The 22,619-nt window shown below is 43.8% G+C and overlaps 1 protein-coding gene across 22 annotated transcripts in view; it reads left to right on the top strand.

Moving 5' to 3' along the window:
- The window catches only part of KIAA1217 (KIAA1217 ortholog), a 348,846-nt gene that overhangs the window by 152,002 nt on the left and 174,225 nt on the right, over positions 1-22,619 (top strand). For 13 of the 22 annotated variants that reach the window (XM_055543822.1, XM_055543798.1, XM_055543811.1 and 10 more), the window contains one exon: positions 14,454-14,534. The exons of 7 other annotated variants lie outside the window; for them this stretch is intronic. In XM_055543822.1, the coding sequence (XP_055399797.1) occupies positions 14,454-14,534 (81 nt within the window). The remainder of the gene's footprint in view (positions 1-14,453; positions 14,535-22,619) is intronic. 2 more of the 22 variants (XM_055543818.1, XM_055543816.1) reach the window with 1 other exon arrangement.

The raw sequence follows: 22,619 nt of genomic DNA on the forward strand, positions 1-22,619 counted from the left end.
TCCACATGTGCTGAGCTGTGCTGAGTCTCTTCAGTCATGTCCGACTCTTTGCGACCCTATGGACTATAGCCTGCCAGGCTCTTCTCTCCATGGGATTCTCCAGGCAAGAAGACTGGAGTGGGTTGCCAATTCCTTCTCCAGGGAATCTTCCTCACCTAGGGATCAAACTGGCATCTCTGAAGTCTCCTGCATTGGCAGGCGGGTCCTTTCACCGCTAGCGCCCCCTGGGAACCCCATGTATATCAACATGAATCAGTCATAATTATATCTCTATCCCCTCCCTCTTGAGCCTACCACCCCACCCCATCCCACACTTCAAGGTCATCACAGGACAGAGCTGAGCTCCCGGTGCTGTGTGGCAGGTCCCCACTGGCCATCAGTTGTCCACATGGTGGTGTGTGTAATGTCGGCGCTACTCTCTCAGCTCGCCCCACCCTCTCCTTCCCTGCTGTGTCCACGTTTGTTCTCTGCATCTGCATCTCTGTCCTGCCCTGCTAATAGGATCATCTGCACCATTTTTCTGGATTCCATAGATACATGTTAATATGTGATACTTGGTTTTCTGTTTCTGACTCACTCTGTATGACAGACCCTTGGTTCATTCACGTAAAGTTTTTTTAAAGCTTTTGAATGGCATCACTCAGTGTCCTGCTGATTGTTTGTGAACTGTGGTTGCACCCAGCTCCCCAAATTCCGTATCTGTGATGATGAGCAGGAGCTCTACGACTTCTAATTTTGCTAAAGGGCTCTTTTCTCTCTTCTGATCGCACTCTCTCAGTTTTTCAGTGTAAGGCCAGAGGCTGTTTGTGTAACTTAGAGCCGGTTTTCAACTTTTGGCTTCTGCTGTTTCCAAGCAATTAGCGAAGTCTGTTTAGAGTTGAATTGTTATGTGCACACATTCTATTTTAATTCATTGTAATTAGGGGTGCGCGTATTAAACTTCTTCCAGAAGAACTGCTAAGATCCAACCTTCTGTTTCAAAATATTGAAATCTTTACTTACTTTATGAACAAAAGATTTGACTGGATGTTAAAAATGACCCTCAGTAGTATTCACCCAGCAAGAAGAATGTATGAACTCTATTCCTGTAATCTTAACATCATATTAGAGAGCTATTGCTGGGGTTTTGTTGTTAGTAGTGGTGTTGGTGTTTTTGTTTCACCACAGATTATTTACCTTAAATGCAATGTGAAAAAGACTAATTTGTAATTATGGCCCCGGTTACATTGTATTTATTATCATGGTGATGTTTGATCACACAAATTAGCAATTGATCATAGCCTGTGTTCCTTGTCTATTTAAATAATATTCATCTACTTTTGAATTGAAGAAATGGGATGACTCTCTTCAGTTCAGTTCAGTTCAGTCGCTCAGTCATGTCAGACTCTTTGCAACCCCATGAATCGCAGCACGCCAGGCCTCCCTGTCCATCACCAACTCCTGGAGTTCACTCAGACTCACGTCCATCGAGTCAGTGATGCCATCCAGCCATCTCATCCTCTGTCGTCCCCTTCTCCTCCTGCCCCCAATCCCTCCCAGCATCAGAGTCTTTTCCAATGAGTCAACTCTTTGCATGAGGTGGCCAAAGTACTGGAGTTTCAGCCTTAGCATCATTCCTTCCAAAGAAATCCCAAGGGCTGATCTCCTTCAGAATGGACTGGTTGGATCTCCTTGCAGTCCAAGGGACTCTCAAGAGTCTTCTCCAACACCACAGTTCAAAAGCATCAATTATTCGGAGCTCAGCTTTCTTCACAGTCCAACTCTCACATCCATACATGACCACAGGAAAAACCATAGCCTTGACTAGACGAACCTTTGTTGGCAAAGTAATGTCTCTGCTTTTGAATATGCTATCTAGGTTGGTCATAACTTTCCTTCCAAGGAGTAAGTGTCTTTTAATTTCATGGCTGAAGTCACCATCTGCAGTGATTTTGGAGCCCCAAAAAATAAAGGCTGACACTGTTTCCACTGTTTCCTCATCTATTTCCCATGAAGTGATGGGACCAGATGCCATGATCTTCATTTTCTGAATGTTGAGCTTTAAGCCATCTTTTTCACTCTCCACTTTCACTTTCATCAAGAGGCTTTTGAGTTCCTCTTCCCTTTCTGCCATAAGGCTGGTGTCATCTGCATATCTGAGGTTATTGATATTTCTCCTGGCAATCTTGATTCCAGCTTGTGCTTCTTCCAGCCCTGCGTTTCTCATGATGTACTCTGCATAGAAGTTAAATAAGCAGGGTGACAATATACAGCCTTGACGTACTCCTTTTCCTATTTGGAACCAGTCTGTTGTTCCATGTCCAGTTCTAACTGTTGCTTCCTGACCTGCATACAGATTTCTCAAGAGGCAGATCAGGTGGTCTGGTATTCCCATCTCTTTCAGAATTTTCCACAGTGTATTGTGCTCCACACAGTCAAAGGCTTTGGCATAGTCAATAAAGCAGAAATAGATGTTTTTCTGGAACTCTCTTGCTTTTTCGATGATACAGCAGATGTTGGCAATTTGATCTCTGGTTCCTCTGCCTTTTCTAAAACCAGCTTGAACATCTGGAAGCTCACGATTCATGTATTGCTGAAGCCTGGCTTGGAGAATTTTGAGCATTACTTTACTAGCGTGTGAGATGAGTGCATTGTGTGGTAGTTTGAGCATTCTTTGGCATTGCCTTTCTTTGGGATTGGAATGAAAACTGACCTTTTCCAGTCCTGTGGCCACTGCTGAGTTTTCCAAATGTGCTGGCATATTGAGTGCAGCACTTTCACAGCATCATCTTAGGTGTTGGCTATTAGCAGTGAAATGGAACTGTCAAGGAGAGTATTTGTGAGACTTCCCTGGTGGCCAGTGGTTGGACTCTGCGCTTCCACTGCAAGGGGTATGGTTTTGATCCCTGGTTGGGGAACTAAGATCCCACACGCCATGCAGGCTGAAAAATAAAAGCAAAAATAAAGCATTGATCTGCTAAGGTATATTATTATTATTATTTTTTTTTACAAAGAGTATATTTATAAGAAGGTATTTTTATCTGCGAGTAAAGCTTGCTTGTTTTCATAGTAATTTTCAGCTCTGAAAAGGTATTTGGATTGTTTCTGGAGGTTAATAGGCCAGAAGCTGGGAAATGAGGCCAGAGGCCTGCACTAAGCTCTCAGGAACGTGGGCTGGTGGGCGTGGGAAGGCTGGCCAAGCGCTGCCTGCTGGGATCCACACGTGTGTGGCAGCAGAGAACCGGAGATCTGACCTGGAATTAGGTCGGGGTCAGGAAAGTGTGCAATTCCGTGGGAAGGAGGGTCTCAAGACCTCAGGGCAGCAAGTCTCTCATCGTGGCCCAGGCCCCCAACTGGGGACGGCAGAGCTGACATCTACCATCAGGACTTTGATCCACTGCCGACCTGAAGCTGGGTATGGAAAGTCTTGTGTCCCTGCAGCCAAGCAGGTGGGGACAGACACAGCCAGACTCCTTCTTAAGCAGCAAAACACAGTAGCAGCTCTTTTCTCCGTGTGCATGCCTCAAGCTCTGCTCCTTAATAACAACACCGCTGCTTTGTTACTTTAAGAGCTTTACAGTTAGCAGTGCTTTTGTCTCATTTACCTCGTTGGTGCTTCTTAGTGACCTCGTGAGGTCAGCCAGATGGCTGTTGTCATTTTGCAGATGTGGAAAGGAGACCTCACTTCCCAGGTGGCTCAGTGGTAAAGAATCTGCCTGCCAGCACAGGAGACATGGGTTCAATCCCTGGGTCGGGAAGATTCCCCTGGAGAAGGGAATGGCAACCTACTCCAGTATTCTTGCCTGGGGAATCCTATGGACAGAGGACCTTGGAGGACCACAGTCCACGGGGTCGCAAAGAGTCGGACATGACTGAGGAACTAAGCAACAACACAGGGAAACCCAGTGGTTTAATGGGCTCTGTACAAAACCGAGTGTTGGGTTAAGCGATTCCTTCAAAGGAAGACAGTTAACAAGTGCAGAACCCTGGAGCTTCTGGCTTCAGGTTCTTCCCACCTGCACCGGGAGCCTTGGCGATGGAGGACTTGCAGCTCTGAGCCAACGTGCTTAGCCTTCCTTGGGAATGACTGTGAGGGGGGCTCTCTGGTGTGACCAAGGGTGTTGAGAGGCAGCCAAGTCTAAAGCTAAGCTTTGTGGAACAGGTTGAGTCTCTGTTTTATTTATGTATTTTTCTATTTTTGAAAGGTCTTTTGATGTGGACCATTTTAAAGTCCTTATTGAATTTGTTACAGTATTGCTTCTGTCTTATGTTTTGGTTTTTTGAATGTGAGGCATATGGGATCGTAGCTTCCCCACCAGGGATTGAACCCCATACCCGTGCGTCGGAAGGTGAAGTCTTAACAACTTGACTATCAGAGAAATCCCAAACTCTTTGTTTTGTACTGAAGGCAGCTGAGGCCCAGGCTAATGCCTGTGTTGGGTTATGTGGGCATCTTCTACTGTCAGCCAGGTTTTTCTGGACCACTGAGTCTTACCCCCCAACACACACACAGTATGCACAGGACACTCCCTCCTCCTGAAATATCCCTGCCAGTCGTCCTGGAAGCTTCCAGAGTAGATGGGTGTGAAAAGGCCAGCCCCTCCTCGTTGTAGGTCAACAAAGACAAGACCCTCAGACGTGTCCTGCAGTGGGTCTGGGCGCCAGCGCCTGGGGTGTGTGAATCAGTGCATTTCTGAGGCAGGTTTGGGGATCCAAGAGGTCCCAGACTCTGGGTCCCTTTCCTGTGGGAGAAAAAGGAGAATCAGAATTGCATTCTCAACTGGACTTAATAGAGGACCCCATTTTTTTTTACCCCACCTCCCCTCCCTATTAAAATTCAGTTCTCCCACCTCTCCTCCCTATGAAAATTCTTTTTTTTTTTTTTAAATTTCTTTAAGATTTTTTCAGTTGGAGTATAGTTGATTTACAGTGTTGTGTGAGTCTCAAATGTACACCAAAGTGATTCAGTTATATATATACATATATTATACATATATTCATTCTTTCTTAGATTCTTTTCTCATTTACATTCTTACAGAATATTAGGAGGCTTCCCTTAAAAGATGGCAAAAAAAAAATCTGCCTGCAGTGCAGGAGACCCAGGTTCAATCCCTGGGTTGGGAAGATCCCCTGGAGGAGGGCATGGCAATCCATTCCAGTATTCTTGCTGGGATAATCCCATGGACAGAGGAGTCTGGTGGGCTACAGTCCATGGGGTTACAACAGAATATTAAGCTATATAGTAGTAGATCCTTGTTGGTTATCTATCTTTTTAAAAAAATTATTTTCTTTGGTTGCATTGGGTCTTAGCTGTGACATATGAGATCTAGTTCCCTGACCAGGGATAGAACCCCTGGCCCTTGTGTCAGGAGCCTGGAGTCCTGGCCACCGGACCACAAGGAAAGCCCCAGTTACATATTTTATATACAGTAGTGTGTGTGTGTTCATCACAAGCTTCTGATTTATCTACCCCCCCGCCCCCGCAAATTCTTAAGGTCTTGAGCACAAGAAGGCTGCTCCCAAGGCAAGATCTCATCAGATCACGGCCGAGGCCAGTGTTAACTGGCACTTCCATCCCACCATGAAGCCGAATTCCTCTGTAGCAGCTTCCTGGACAGGCCCGTATTAAAGCGAGTGTGGGATGTATTGCAAAGCCTTTGTATAATGAGGGAGACATGGAAACCTCCGGTTTGGAAGGTCTTTTTTTCTTGAGAATTTTTGATTGAGTTTCATGTTCCAGGGGAGGAGGGTTTTGGTGAAAATGGAAGGGAAACCCTGCCAAACAGAAATTCCATATCTGATGGAGATTTTCCTCCTTTCAAGAAGGTGTGAGAGAGAGCAGCCAAGGAGCACAAAAGCATGGGGGAACAGGGGTGATGGATTGGAATGCTCTCAATGGAGCAAGGACCCATGGTGGGCTGGAGAGGCTGGTGTTAAGTGTGGCTGAGCTCGTAGCCTGCTGGGTGTAAGAACAGCCCCTGAGACACGTGTCTGAACTCCTCAGACCCAGTGAGGTGGTTGATGGTCCAAGGAGGCTGCAGGAAGCTCAGACTCCCCGAGACCACCACCTCCTCCAGCCTTCTTGCATCCATTTATCCTAGAAGGGAAATCTGAGACCTGGAGGTACCCTGACTTCTTGGTGGTCACATTTGTGTGTGTGTGTGTGTGTGCATGCGTGCATGTGTGTGTGTGTACATGTGTGTGTGTGTGTGTGTAGGGGGCCAAGGAGACAGACAAGAAGCAACTAAGTATATTAAGTCTCAAGTGTTTACAGTGGTATTAAATGATGTGGTGGAAAAGTCAGCAGAGTCCTCAAGGGATGTCTCAAGCAGAGTCCTCTTGAGGGCTCAAGCAGAGCCCTATGGTCATTGGGGTGGCCGTAGGCTGTACCTGGTGGGGAAACACCTGTCACCCTAGTGGAGATGACCTGGGTTAACTCATCCCAAACATTGTCACTTGGCAGGTGTACTTCCAAGTAACTCTTTACCCCTCTGTTATGTGGGAACGTGGAGGATCAGGAAAGGAACTCGGAGGTCTGTTCCTAGACGCCAGTCACTCTTGCAAAGAGGTGCGCGAAGTACCTTTCATTTCTATGAGAACTGACTATATCAGATCTCTCATCGATCTGTTGCATCTCATAGGTCTCCTGCTCTAGGTGGTAGAAAGGGTGGAGACTGAAAACACTAAACTGAAGGTGAATGACCAGCGTTAGTCTTAGAATATTTTGGAGTCGCCGTGACACCCGTGGCTGCCCACCATGAATCATGGTGGTTCAGCTCCAGGAGGAACTGGCTGAATTGGGGCCCTACACGTGGCAGGTGGGCTTGCTTCCTTCACGATCCGTTTTTTGCAGACCAGTGGCAAGGTCATGGAAGTAACTATGTGACCCTGCAAACCCACTGCTTTGAAGACCAGCATTCCATTGTATGCATACATGTACTAAGTTTATTTGTTTTTTAAAATCAGATGCTTCCCAACATTTCACAGAGGTGTTCAGATACTTCTCTTAGCCACATACTACACAGGAGTGGTGGTAATCCTATTATTTGTCAGACTTTTTTTTTTTTTTTTTTTAAGATTTTTTTGATGTGGACTGTTTTTAAAGTCTTGAGGAATTTGTTACCATATTGCTTCTGTTTTATGTCTTGTTTTTTTGGCTTTGAGACATGTGGGATCTTCCCTTCCTGACCAGGGATCAAACCCACACTCCCTGCGTTAGAAGGTGAAGTCATAACCACTGGACTGCCAGGGACTTCTAAGCACTGGGGTTAGCATTTTTCATAAGTTACTTTATTTCATACAACAAACTGTAATTTATGTCTTAGTATTACTATTTCTGCTATCTTATGGATAATGAAGCTACACATGACCAAGGAAGGTGGCATTCCAAGGTACACGGCCCAAGATAGCATCCCAAGGTCTCAGAGATATTAAGTATTGAAATTGAGGCTTAAGCCCAGTTTTCCTGCCAAAAGTCATATTACCAATCATTGTCCTAAATTCACTACAGAATTACTGAGGATTTTTAGTTAATTAGAAATTCTTAAGATTTCTTAAGGTTTTTATTTAATCAGAAGTTTAATCAGAAATTCTTATGATTTCTACCCTGGACTCTTTTTTGTTACATGTTGCAGCCTTTTTAATTTGTGTGTTTGTCTTTCAGAATCCTCAGACTTCATGCTGCATTTTAAAATTACGGTCTACCCTTGAACAGCATGGGTTTGAACTGCATGTATTTGAACTGCATGGGTCCACTTATACGTGGATTTTTTTTCAATAAATATATTGGAAAACTTTTTTGAGATTTGCAGTGGTTTGAAAAAACTTGCAGATGAACCTCATAACCTAGAAATACCAAAAAAAAAAAAAATTAAGTAAAGATATGTCATGAATACGTAAAATATAGGTAGCTATACATGTAAGATATAAAATATGTGTTAATCTACTGTTTATGTTATCATTAAGGCTCCCTGTCAACAATAGGCTGTATTAGTAGTTAAGTTCTGGGGAGTCGGAAGTTATACATGGACTTTCAACTACAAAGGGGGGATGGGGGAGCCTGTAATGACCCCAAATTGTTCAAAGGTCTGCTGCATTGTTACATTGGTTATAAATCTTAGCATGACTTACAGAGTCTCACAGGTCCACCTAATTTTATTCCATCTTTATTATTTTAAACACTTTTTTAAAAGGCATTATATTACAATTGGGTTTCTCAACTGGTGGCTCTTCCCTGTTGGCTCAGATGGTAAAAAATCTGCCTATAGTGCAGGAGACCTGAGTTCAATCCCTGGGTCAGGAAGATCTGGAGAAGGGAATGGCAACCCACTCCAGCATTCTTGCCTGGAGACTTTCATGGATAGAGGAAACTGAGTGACTAACACTTCTCAACTGAGTAACCTTTTTTTTTTTTCCCACCCTGAATAACCTGAAATTGCTTTCATCTCTAGGTTATTCTGTGTCTTTAGGATAGAATAATTTCTAAGACTGTTTTCCCAACACCTGCTTTTGTTGGTTTCTTTTGTTCTGTGTCACAGTGGCTACTAATTTTAAATCAACTCTCTTTCCCTTCCATCATTGGTAGTCACTACATAAGCAGTCAGCCCATTGTGGTTTTTATTTCAGAGACTGGCCAAAGTGAGTTTGTGTTAATACAAGGGACCCCGTGAGGATATACTGAGGAGGGTGAAGACTTTGCAAAGCAATCACTGTGGAGTGTGTCTTGTTCCCTGTTTCGGATGCCAGCTGCTTCCTTCCCTCGGGCTGGCTACTGCATTACTGTACTTGCTAAGTTCCAGGCGCCGCCTTGTGGTACAACTGACACTAATCAACATGAGAAAACAAAACGGCAAGATTACAAGTGATAGCAGCAATGCCTTTAAATATAATCTTAGTATTTTTCCTCCTTTTGTTTTACTCATAACTCATACTCAATGCTAAGTTTTTTTGGAGGTAGGAAGAAATCAGAAAAGGAAGCACAAATAAGTTGATGCCAAATCCCAGGTGACTTTTAAAAATAATTTCTTATTTTTTAATTGCAAAAGTAATGCTTGTAAATTCTAGAACTGTTAGGAAGAACAGATAAAGAATAAAAGAATCATTTATGCTCTCATTACCGACACGGGGCTTCCCTGGTGGCTCAGCGGGAAAGAATCCGCCTGCAATGCAGGAGATGTGGGTTTGATCCCTGGGTCGGGCACATCCCCTGGAGAAGGAAATGGCAACCCACTCCAGTATTCCTGACTGGAAAATCCCATGGACAGAGGAGCCCGGTGGGCTACAGTCCATGGGGTTGCAAAAGAGTCTTCGCGAAAAAACAACAGCACACATGGATTAGCATTTTGTTGTATATCCATTTGTTTCTAAGCATATAAATTCAAAAGAAAACCACATGTGCCAGTTTTCTAGCATGATTATACGTGTGAACTTTATTCTGTGTTGTTACAGAGTCAGCTACTCATCGTCCTTAGTGGTGTTTGATTTGATTGGTTCCATTGTGTGCTCACCTCACAATATACAAGCACAGCGCCATGTGGGGCTCTCTTGTGGGTCATTGTAGATTTCCTTATAATTAATTGTTCGAAATAGAATGGCTAAATCAAAGCAGTGTGCAAAATTTTAAGACATTTGACATTTATTGTTTGGTTATTTGTTAACTAAGGCATCTTTTTGATAATGCAATGTATGTTTTTAACGTTTCAAATTCCTAGCATTGGCATTCTTAGTCTAAGCCTGGAATGATGTATCGTGTTTAATGCCTCAATCTCAGTTAATCCTCATAACAACTGTGTGACAAAAATACTATTAATGTCCCCACTTACAGATAAGGAGAGTCAGGCTTAAGGAAATTAAATCACTGTCATGTGACTTCACAATCAGGAAGACAGTAGAAGGCTTTCAGAACTATGATAAAAATAGCATTTCGCTTCCCTTGAGTCTTGGATTCAGTGAAAACTAATACTGACAATTCTCAGTTTGTAAAATAAAGAACAAGAATGTTTGACAGTAAGAGAGGAGGAAGAGGAAATATGTGTCCGTAAATTTAGAAACATGAATAAAAATCTTAGTTGAGGCTCTCGCAGTTAGAGCTTCATGTTGGAACATACGGTGGACAACTCGGCCATTGCTGTGTAATTACGGGCTCTTGTGCGTGCACAGTCGCTCAGTCATGTCCACCTCTATGCGGCCCTATGAACTGCAGCCCACCAGACTCCTCTGTCCATGGGATTTCCCAGGCAAGAATACTGGAGTGGGTAGCCATTTCCTCTTCTAGGGGATCTTTGTGACCCAGGCATCAAACCCACATCTCCTGCACTGGCAGGCAGATTCTTTACCACTGAGCCACCTGGGAAGCCAATATAGACATGTTTTCACTAGATCTTCTCATTTTTTTTCCTGAATGCATTGTCTTTAACCACAGTTAGTCTTCAGACTGGTTAAATTACTCCCAAGCTGTCAAAGTTGACTAAAGGAAAAGTGGTGTCAGAAGAATCTCCAATTTCTGAACAAAACCAAAAAATCTGGCCACCTCCAACATCTTTTGCAGGTTTTCTCTCATTGCTCACTAGAGACCTACATTGCACTTTTGCCACCTTTAGCCATACTCTTCTTTTTCTATTATTATATAACTCTATATGATAGAAAACTTAGATATGGCAAAACAGAGAAAATAAATATTACTCATCACTTTCTGTTATAAAGATGGTATTTTTTTTTTTAAACAAATGAACTGTATTTATTTGACTGTGCTCGGTCTTCATTGTGATGCTTCTCTAGTTGGTACCTCATAGCCTGTGGGGTCTTAGTTCCCTGACCAGGGATGAAACCCACATCCCCTGCCTTGCGAGGCAGATTCTTAACCACTGGGCCACCAGGGAAGTCCCATAAATACTGTATGTTGTTCATCTTTGGTTCTGTCTGCTGCATGAAAACTGTTGATCGTCTTTTCCTTCCAGCCCCACTTGGTCTTTCAAAGACATCCCAAGTACCATTCTGTGTAACAGTGACATCTGTAGTTTCTCTGCCATTTTCATCCTCGGATAGCTATTAGATTTATTAGGGGTCTTTGAGGAAGTCAAAGTGTCCTTCTGTTTAATTTGTACAGCGTTATTATTTTTGCTGCTCCAGCTGTTTCCCTGTGGTGGTGACCTGTCATTTTTTTTCCAGTTACATTTCCCTTAATCTTTTTTTTTTATTTTTTATTTTATTTTTTTTAATTTTATTTTATTTTTAAATTTTACATAATTGTATTAGTTTTGCCAAATATCAAAATGAATCTGCCACATTTCCCTTAATCTTGATGTAACCTCGTTATATCATTAAAATACTTGATCATCGTTGTCATTGTCTGAAGTGACTCACAGACATTCAGCTCCTTTCCCACTTAGTCCTTTTATTTACTTATTTTTTTTTTAGGAACAATTTTCTAGTTTATAGTCAAAATCCATAAATCAGACTTCTAAGTCCTACATGCTTGATTTGACGGGAGTATGTGAGTGGCCTAATAAAATACACTTCTCTTTCACTGCTTTCTTACTGTTGGCTCAGAACATTTTCCACGCAGATGGAGCCTGGAGAGAAGTGAAAAAGTTTCCCGTGAGTTTCATTTTGTAATCCTGAGAAATTTTATGTTATTGTAGAGACTCGCGGTTCTGTGGCCTCAAGTTCTAGAGCCCTTTCTCTGTGGAAGCCATTGCATTTTCTTTTTGATTTTTTTTTGTGGGGGGGTTGCCCCACGGCATATGGGATCTTAGTTCCCTGCCCAGGGATCGAACCCACACCCCCTGGATTGGGAGCATGGACTCTTAACCATTCACCCCCAGGGAGGTTCTCCATTGCATTTCCTGAGATGAGCTCCCACCTCCCCAGGACCCCTGGGTCCTTCCTGCTCTGCTTCTTCCACCTTCTATGTTTCCCTGACCTCAGTCAACAAGGGCAAGAAAGATGCAGCCAGGGTTGGTTTTGCTTGAAGTGTGGAACCTTGTAACCGTTTAGGTGTTCCTCTGGCCCCTTCTTCTTCAGTTTCAGGTGCTTCTCACCCACAGTAGCTGCTTTGGTGACTTCCTTCGTCCCCTCTTGCCCAGGCTCTCTGAGCTTGTTGCTGTGTCACCCGGCAGAGAGAGGTTGCGGTCTCTGCCCCTCCCCTCCTGGCAGCCTTGTCCTCAGGGCGCAGGTCTCCTTCACCCATCTCGTTCTCTGTGGTCTCTGTGCTGGGCCATGTCCTCCCAGGTCCTCTGCCTTTGGCCTGTTTTATTCCACATCTCCTTGAGATGGAAAGTCTGACTTTCTGTACCCTTTCCCCTCTTGTCTGTCCACAGCAACTCTTCAGATCGGTCATCCTATTTACATCTTACACTTTTATTTATCATGCACCTAGAGGGGGTTATTACTTGTGGTCTGTATTGGGGTCTTTCTTTGATAGTTGATGAATCAAACCCCCTACAGCAACCTTCCCCTTTCAAGCGAGAATATATTCACCTCAAAAAGGGCTTTAGGAGGTCAGTCTAGCTAACAGTTCTTCTAATGGGGTCACTCCCTTTTTCTCTTAAAAGTTCCTTCAAGGTCTTTTCCTTTTTTTTTTTTTTTTTAACCCCTAAATGCAATCTCAATAGAATATTTTAGTACAGTTCTTGTCTGGAGACCTGCCTTTTGTACATTTGGTAATAGCCCTCTGAATTCAAGTGTTCTTTTTCTTGCAGAGATTTGTGTCTGATATGTGTGAGACTAGGCTCTAAATAATACAAAATAATTCAGAGATAAAAGAAATACACACATAGTCCATATCTATATCTCAATCTGTGGTGGTGATATGAATCATGGATATTGTATAATTCAATTATGATGGTATTTAGAGGCTCTGTGTATGCTGATTATCCATATAGATATATCTGTATGTGTGTGCAGTAAGTTATGAAGTGAGCTGCCAAGCCATGACATCTCATTGACTGATTCTTTCCTTTTTTTTTCTTTTCTTTTGATTTATGGAAAAACATACAGGACTTAAAACTTAGCACCTCAGCCATTTTTAAGTGTACAGTTCAGTAACATTAAGTACATTTATGTTGTCATACAGCCAGTCTCTAGAACTCTTCACTTTATTAAATTGAAACTCTGCCTGGGACTTCCTTGGTGGTCCAATGATTAAGACTTCACCTTCCAACGCAGGCAGCGCAGGTTCAATCCCCAGTTGGGAAGCTAAGGTCCCATATACCTAGTGGCTAAAAAACTAAAACATAAAAACAGAAGCAATATTGTAACAAATTCAATAAAAACTTTGCAAAATGGTCCACATCAAAAAAAAAAAAAAAAAAAACTTAAAAAAAATAGGAAGAAACTCCTCATACATTAAAAACATGTAGGGACCCCCTTCCCCAGCCCCTGGAGACCACCATACTACTTTCTATCTGTCTGAATTGACCACGTACTTTAAATAAGTGAACTCATACGGTTTTTGTCTTTTCGTGAAGGCTTATTTCACTTTGTATCATGTTCTAAAGTTAATCAGTGTTGTAGCATGTGACAGGATTCCTTTACGAGGCTGAATGTCTTTCAGTATGTATAGACCACATTTTGTTTATCCAGTCATCTGCTGGTGGACATTTGGGTTGCTTCTACCTCCTGGCTCCTGTGAAGAATGCCACCATGAACATGACTGTATAGATATCTCTTTAAGACTTTGCTTTACATTTTTATTGGCCAATTTTGGATGCAAGAGTGAATCATTCTTCTTGCATGAGGATGATGAAGTTTTTGTTTTTTTAAAACTAAACCATTTTCCACCATGGTTTTTTAAAAAATTAAGTAGTACAAAAATTAATGGATCAACAAGAATTGAAATATTTAAACACCGGTACAGTGAGCCTAGTAAATTGAAGACATCCTCCAAGGCCAGTCAGGTTCAGATGGCAGAATTTGTTCCCTGAACAATAATTCTGATCTTCTGTTCCTGTAAGTGGAAGATCACCTTGGATCTTTTCATGAAAAAGTCCTGGTCATCCCGTGTGGCAGAGCACAGGCCCAGAGTCCTGGGCTCTGGTCTTGTCAAGTAGCCAGGTGGCCAGTGACGAGTGCCAGTCAAGATGGCATGTTCGGGCTCACCACCAGACTGCATTCTAACCAAGGAAGGAGTTTCATTCTGACTCTGGTTACTCTCCTGCAGCCTTGAGACACCTTCAAGGACAGCAAGCCAGGGTGACCTATTCTCCCCTGATCCAGGGGAGTTTAGAAGGGCCCACAGTGAGATATTTTGGGGGAAACTCATTGCCAGTCAGGGCTGGCTTCCCTGCATCTCTCTGAGTCCCAAGGATGGAACTGCCACCTTCCTGCCTTTCTTCTGGGGGAGAGGGCTTCACTGTGCTGCATTTTCATTGTGAACAAATAGATGATTCTTTTGGGTCAAGTCTTTTTCTGTTCCTGTTTTCACTCTTTTTCTTTTCTATTTTTTTCTCTCTCTCTCTTTTTCTCCTGATACACAGGCTTTGCAGTGCATGCTGGTCTCTCTTCAGGCAGAACTTGACATTCAAAGGTACTTGATGAAAATTGAATCATCTCAGCGAGTTAGTACCTTTTCTTCTCGTCGCACCTCGCCCCGTTGCCTTCACTCGGCTGCGTGTGGCGTTCTAATCTGTGTCAGCCTGTCCCTTTTCCTGCCCTGGTTTCACCCTCTTGGAGCCAAATGCTTGCAGCATTCCCAAACTTGTGCATTTTGTTTTAATCATGAGAGTGAATATTAAAAATGAACACTAATAGCATGCTTGCTTCTAAGCATTTCATGTACTTGCCCACAGATGGAGGTGCAGGGTCAGCAGCAATGCAGCAGCAGTTCAGAGATCTGTTCAGCCCCTCTGAAAAGTGGGGCTCCGGCCGCATCAGCTTCCTCATGGCAGAAGACAAACCTTGCCTTCTAACAACCTGCAGAGCTCTGGGACTCTTCCTTCACACGGCTCCAAAACATCCAGTGTGGGATCCAGACCATGTCACTGACATATATAGCTTAATAGTAAAAATGGAGACTTCCCTGGCGGTCCAGTGGCTAAGACTCTGCATTACCAATGCAAGGGGCACAAGTTCGATCCCTGGTGGGGAACTAAGATCCTACATGCTGTGCTGTGCAGCCAATAAATAAAATAACTTAAAAAAAAAACCACAAAACTGCAGTTAAAATAGGGGCAGACATATCTCTAGCACCAAGCAGTGTTCTAAATACTTTACAAGCCTAAAACCTCCCACACCAGCCCCATGGGGTAGGTGTCCTGTGGTTCCCATGTTATAAATGAGGAAGCTGAGGCACAGAGACATTAAGTAACTTGCCCAAGGCCACACAGCTAGTAAGTTACAGTATAGGGATGCCAGAGTCAGTGTCAATATATTATTTTCCCGTGATCCTTAGTGCCCCCTGTTTCCTAATACAGTTTAGAATGTTACAGCTAGAAGGAAGTGGGAGAATTTCCAGCACTTGGAAACCTGGCAAGTTGCATACCTGTGCCAACCGGTCCATTGGCACATGGCCACTCATATCCTTTGATTCTCCCAAACGTGGCCTGTTTCTTTATTATCTCCCAGATAAGAACTATTTGGTATTTACTGTGAGGCCCCAAACATACCCATGCTTAGGAAGAAGCATGTAGCAGTCTGGCTTTTATGCCTATGTGACCTCCTGTCCGTTCGGTCAGGTGTCAGTGACCTCTTCACCTTCCTTTTCTTAATAATCAGTCTCTTTGATCTTTTCCAAGGTCAGGAGCTCAAATTAGAAAGTTCCTGCCCAAACAAATAGACACAGAAGGAAAAGTTGGGCAGCGCATGCTGCAGAGACCCGTGATCCTACTCTCCCATCTCAATTCCGAGGGGGTGTTTACCATTAATTTTTTGCACGCGTTTTTAATCGTTCTCATGTGTTTCTGTAATTCATGGAAAATAGAGACATCTTTATGATTTCCTTGTGCACATACCGTGCACCAAACAGAAACTCAGAAAAGGAAGCGAACGTATAAGCTCGTCCCTGTGGTTTCACAGGCTGCCGTTAGTTTACAGAGTAGAGACCTGACATCGTGATGTGGGGTTTTCTAGTTTGGGGTCCCCCTCACTATTCTTTTTTCCTTAGAGTCTGAAATAAATGGTCAACGCTGACTTTTGTTTTTTGATGCAGCAGCAAATAATGGGATACGTGAGAATTTTTTCAAGAGCTTTTAAAAAAAATTTTGGCCACACCTCATGGCATGTGGGACCTTACTTTCCCGACTAGGGATCAAACCTGCACCACTTGCATCACTGGACCCCCAGGGAAGTCCCAAGAGCTTTTTTAAAAAAACATAAGTTACAACGACGGTAGGGTTTTTTTGAAGGAGGAGGGGATGAGAGTTAAGGTTGGAAAATGAAGATGTTCTTCCTTCTCTTTGATAAAGGAGCGACTCTCAGAGCCTCCGAGGATGTCAGAATCTCTATTTTGAAGTTGGTAATCATTTACCGACTTTAGGCAAGGTGGTCGCGGTAAGAGGTGGGCTGTATCCTCTCCTCACATAGGACCCCACAAACCATGGAATCTCCAGTAGGGAGCCAAGCCGTTTTGAACCATCCTTAAGAGAATCGTACTGCATAAGGGCAGCTAAACGTTTTCCATCATTTATAGTTGACAGATTCCTGTGAATTTTTTTCCATGACTCTTCACCACAATTTTTACATCAAGCTGATACTGCTTCTTTTATAAAAGTGAGAACTAAGGTTCACAGAGCTTCCCTGTGGGGTCACTCTGCCAGTGCACGGCAGGATTGGAGTCTCATTCTGCAAGAGCAGCCTGATAGCAAGAGGAAAGTCGTCTCATTCTAAATCTTGTTTTCCTTCCCTCTCCAAACCCTGGTATTCTTTCCTGTAGCAGAACTAGAGGGAAACAGAATCTTTGGCCTGGGATCTCCTTAGCAGTCCAGTGGTTAGGCCTCCGGTCTTCCAATGCTAGGGGCGCAGGTTCGATCCTTGGTTAGGGAACTAAGATCCCACATGCTGTGAGGTGTGGCCAAAAATCAAAAAAGAAAACAAAAAAGAATCTTTGGCCTGAAAAGCTCCTCTTCAGAATTTTCACAAGGTGTGTTTTCATTTGAAAATCATTCCAGGAAAACTGGAGGGCAGCTGGTGGTGGTGATGGGATATATGTGTTTAGAAACGAGAGTTTGAAAATAACAGCAGCCTCTACTCCCATGATGCTTGGAGAGGGTCTGGCCCCAAGCCCCAAAGCTTGGTGACCTCGGGCACCACAGTATCCCCTCTGATCCTGCTCTCTGAGGTCCTCTTCACTGTGGGGATGGACATCTTCAGACCTCCAGGGCAGGCTGTTAGCAGGGAAGCTTGTTCAGTTTCACAGCAAGGTAGTTAAGCTCTAGGGGCATCACCCCGGGGCCTGGACCCCTGCACCCTCTCCAGACTGAAGTCTGGGCTGTGGGGATGAGCTTAATAAAGGCTTTCGTAAGGATGCCTTCTAAGGTGTATATTTAGCACACTGTGTGTTATACTCGTATTTTACTTGAATTTGAAAGCCTGCAAGCAGGTGCCTTTCCTTTCATCACCGTAGTAACCACAGTCCTCAGGCGGACACCTTTTATCCCGAAGCCTTTTAAGCGCATTCCAGGCTCTCTGAATTACAATGGCATCTGCCGCCTTTGCCCCAAGCCTCTTCCAAGGAGGACGGTAGGAGCCGGAGCCTCGGAAACTGTTGTTTATAATGCACACTGTCTTGTGTAAAAAGTAAAGAGAGAGAGAGAAAAAAAAAACCTGATTGATTTAAGGCAGCTTGCCATTAAGAGACACCTACCTTCAGGTGAATAAACTAAAAATCGAAAGGCAAAACCTCCTAAGAGGAGGAGACAAATTTACAAATGTAGCTAACTCTGATTAGCTTGAACCTTAAATGTAGCTTTGACTTTTATGACATACATATTTTCTATAAATGTGATATACTCCTTATAAGACAAAGTAATACTACTCCTTTCACGAGACAACGTTGTTTTCCTTGTTTTAAATTCTAAAAGAAGCGTTGTTTGCTCATGCCTTCAGAAAAGGGGCATCCATCAACATAACAGACAGAGTCAACAGGAAAACAGCACTATTCTTCATCGGCCTTTTCTTTTACATCAACTCCTTCAAGAGGAAGCACACCACTAAATAATAATTGCAGGAACGCGCATCTAAAAGGGGTGGGTGGGGGCTGAGCTAATGAGATCCAGATTTGGAACTTGCTGATGGAAGGATGCTAAAAAGAGATGATGGTGAGCCAGCCTTATCGCCTTTAAATAGGATTTACCTCTTTCTGGCTTTGAAGGGAAGTCAGAGAGCAGCTGATTCAAGGCATTATTTTAGAAGCGAGTCTGTGCTATGTTCCAGGTAGGACGTGAGGTGGGCAGTCGGCAGGTTGACAGAAATCCCGGAAGTGGGAGCAGCTGCACCTTGTCTGGGGGTCAGCCTGCCTTGTCCTCTTCTCCAGGCACAGCCAGACCTCTTAAAGGAAAAAATAAAACAATCACATAATCTACATATTATGAAGAGGTTGCAAAGTAGAAAAATATCCAAGAGATCATAGAAAATGGCTAAAATTCCTAATTTACCTGGAGTCAAATTGAAAGAGCCTTAAAATGAAGTTACTATAATGGTGTCAGAGCTCTGGAGGGGAGCATCTGTTTCCTTAAAATGTGAACGCATGATCTGCATGTTCAAAATTGAATGGACGGCTCTGGGCTCTTCTGTTTTAACTGTTGCTTTTTTGGAAGTTGGAAGTCTGTGCAGTTCTGGATTCCTGCAAAAGTCTGCATGACATGAGAATGGAAATGCGGCTCCGTTTCTGTGTTTTCCCTGTGAATTTGTGTCCTCATTTCAGGGGCCATCTGGGAGGATGAACCTTTTACCTGGAATCTAACTGCAGGAGATAACACATGAGAGACCCGAGATGGGTGTGGGTACCTTCAGGTCACTGAAGATGTGAATCTTTCTGGATTCTAAATGCTCTGTGAGAAAGTCTTCCCTTCCAGTGATCCACTCTAAAAATATTATGCTTACCCAGTATAATACCCAGTATTACCCTCGTTTTGGAGAAATAAAGAAGAAAGCACATTACTCACAATATGCTAAGTTTCTTCCAACTGAGTGACTAACACTTTCATTTTAAGGGCTTCCCTGGTGGTTCAGACTTTAAAGAATCTGGCTGCCATGCAGGAGACCTAGGTTGCATCCCTGGGTCGGGAAGATCCCCTGGAGAAAGGAATGACAACCCACTCCAGTAGTCTAGCCTGGAGAATCCCATGGACAGAGGTCATGGTGGGCTACAGTCCATGGGGTCTCAGAAGAGTTGGACACAACTGAAGCAACTTGGTACACATGCATTACTCATAATGCTATTGTATAAAAGAAACCAAGGCTAATAGTTGGGTGTATTGCTTCCATTGGCTGCGGGTCTTGGATGCAGCATGTAGGATCTTTGATCTTTCCTGTGGCATATGCAATCTTCAGTTGTGGTATGTGAACTCCTGTTAGTTGCAGCATGTTGGGTCTAGTTCCCTGACAGGGATTGAACCCAGGCCCTCTGCATTAGGAGTGTGGAGTCTTAGCCACTGGGCCACCAGGGAAGTCCTTTGCTTTCATTTCTTAAATTATGGAAATACAATTCTTTAAAACACCTTGATCATGACTGTGTCATATCCCATAGTGTGGTTCCATTGTAATTTGTTAACCAGCCTTCTAAATCGTTTCTAGATTGATTTATTCTATTAAAAATGTACCACATACAGATTTTCTCCCTGACCATCTAGTATAGGAAGTATCAAATTTGTAAATTTTTGTAAATCAGATTAATCTGACTTGATTTCAGTAGTTATTAAGAAATGTGTTCTCATCACTTGGGGTCATAAAGAAAGTCTAAGGATCGAGTCTGATAGAACTGGATAAAGTTTCTGGGTGCCCTGGGACTCAGCAGATAGCCTCCTGGGGGTCTATTTGCAGGTTGATTCTTGGGACTGTCTGCCGAGCTAAACCAAGGCATGCACTTTCTGCCACTGTGAGCACACCACACACCCTCCTCCACCGGGAGCTACTCCCTGTAAATGAAATCCAGATCTCCATAATTTGAAGAGCATCACCACCACCACGACCAGCACCGCTAACACTGGCATCCTCTTCTTGGCCCTGGAAAGTCACTTACCTGCCTCTTCCTGACCAATGAGCAGCCTCCCTCCTCTCCCACTGGGGGAAGAGTGGGCAACCCTAGACTCATCCTCCAAATGCCTTTACCTTGAGTCCAGTCTAGAGAGGAACTCTTCGGGGTGGCCTCTGTAACACTAAGGCACTGTTCACAGCCCTTCCCCCTGGAAAGACCTTGGGACACAAAGGTTTGGCAGTTTCCCCAGGAAGTTGGGGATAGAGGTAGACGTCCCAACATTTTTTTGTTTCTAGCTGACAACTACGAGGACAAGCTATGCTGTGTGCTTAATCGCTCCGTCATTTCCAACTCTGCGACCCCATGGATTGTAGCCCTTCAGACTCCTCTGTCCATGGGGATTCTCCAGGCAAGAATACTGGAGTGGGTAGCCTATCCCTCCTTCAGGGGATCTTCCCAACCCAGGAATCAAACCAGGGTCTCCTACATTGCAGGCAGATTCTTTACCAGCTGAGTTACCAGGGAAGATAAATTGGTAGTATCTCAGAAGAGTCATTTGATGCACAAATACTGAGAGAGACTGTTTGTGTCATGTGATGCTTCTCTGTTTTAATTTTTTAAAAACTCACTTTTTAAGATGTATTTCTTTTTGGCTGCGCGTGGGCTTTCTCTAGTTGCGTCGAGCCGGGGCTACTCTCTGGTTGCGGTGTGTGGTCTTTCCATTGCAGTGGCTTCTCTTGTTGCACGGGCTCTGTGCTCATGGCCTTCAGTCATTGCAACGCGTAGGGTCAACAGTTGTGGCTCACAGGTTCTAGAACAGGCTCAGTAGTTGTGATGCCCAGGCTTAGCTGTCCCAAGGCATATGGGATCTTCCCAGACCTGCGACTGAACCCATTTCTCCTGCATTGACAGGTGGATTCTTAACCACTGGACCACCAAGGCAGTCCCTGTGCCTGCACAGAGATGTCCTTGTCAAGTGTTTCTTGGCATCTGCTGCAGAAGGGGCTTTGCTTGGCGAGAGCGGGTTGGTGGAGGGGCCCTGCCTGGCTCACTCAGCTCGTCTGTGGCCGACTCTCAACGGGGAGGCAAGGGGTGGTGACTACTTAGCCTCATGGCCTTTTCATCTTTCTCATCTGATAATGAAGTAATACCCACAGTGAAGGGAAAATGGGGAAACAAAAGACACAGTTATACTTTGCTCAACTGCTGAATCGTCTGATTTTACTCCAGACCAAACATCTTTCTGTTTTCACAGGTGAAAATCATGAAAAATGTCTGGGTACCCTTTTGGTAGAAAGAGGGAGAAAGGGCTTGAAATATTACCCTTGAAGAAACAGGGTATAAATTGAGTTTATCAAGGATAATTCATCAAAAATAAATCCTAGAGGAAAATGTATTCCCTTTGTCCAAGCTGGGGAAGAGAAATGCTGATTTTCAGGGCTAAACTTAAATCTGTCCTTATGAGCATTTCAGATATGTGCAGTTGAAAGTTGGTATTAGAATGGGAGGTGTGTGTGCATACATGTCCTGCTCGTTATAAGGCCCAGAAGTTCCTGGTTACCCCAGAAGTGACAGATGTCCACAGATTCACTCCCAAGAAGCACCCAATACACACTAAACAACCATGTGCATTTGTATTACCAGTGGGGCCCTTTAATGCTTGCACCCAGGCTTTCTATTAAAAAACAAAAGCTGATTTCGTCTCCTCTAAGTCGTTAGCTCCAAGCCCATCCAAATTAAACAACTACATAAATGTTACAAAACTAAGTATAGCTCTCTCTTAATAAACTTCTCACATCAATCTGTTATGTGGCGCCCACCCCGGGGTGAGTCTCGGGGTGCGCCTAAGAATGGCAAGTCTCCTGCAGCTGCGGCTGGCCACCAGGTGGGTTTATGTAAGGATGGAAGCCCGTGTGCCGTATTGAAGCTCTTGGTCTTCACATCCTCAGACCCAAACCCAGCAGAAAACTTAGACTTCAGAAACCAGAGGGGCAGAGGAGGGGGCAAAAGAACTGCACTGTGGCTCTAGAAAGGACTCCGTGAGCAAATTTTGAAGCTTAAACCTTCCGTGGGGCAATTTGTCAATTCTTCTGACATTAGTGGAGCTGGAAGGAGGGGTGGTAAAGAAAGCTAAAGTCCAGGGAATCATTCAATATTTGTGAATTTCAAATATCTTGCTCCTTGCATCTTTCATAAGAGTGCATGACACCTAGAAAATTCTCTTTGGTTGACATCACATTTTTGACTGGAATTTTGAGTTGAAATCATCACACTTGGGAAGTGCATGGGGGATTTTCCATCTTAGTTGCAGCATGCTATCTCTTGGTTGTGGCAGGTGGGATCTAGTTCCCTGACCAAGGATTGAACCCAGGCCCCCTGCATTGGGAGCACAGAGTCTTAGCCAGTTGGCCACCCTGGAAAGCCTTTTTTGAAAAAGGAAAACTAGAATGGATGAGTGGGGTTCAGGTGGCCTTGTTATGCAGGCCGCCCCTTCCTGCAGGACCCCAAGTGA

Source organism: Bubalus kerabau, chromosome 13, assembly GCF_029407905.1.
Source record: "Bubalus kerabau isolate K-KA32 ecotype Philippines breed swamp buffalo chromosome 13, PCC_UOA_SB_1v2, whole genome shotgun sequence".
Classification (NCBI taxonomy): domain Eukaryota; kingdom Metazoa; phylum Chordata; class Mammalia; order Artiodactyla; family Bovidae; genus Bubalus; species Bubalus kerabau.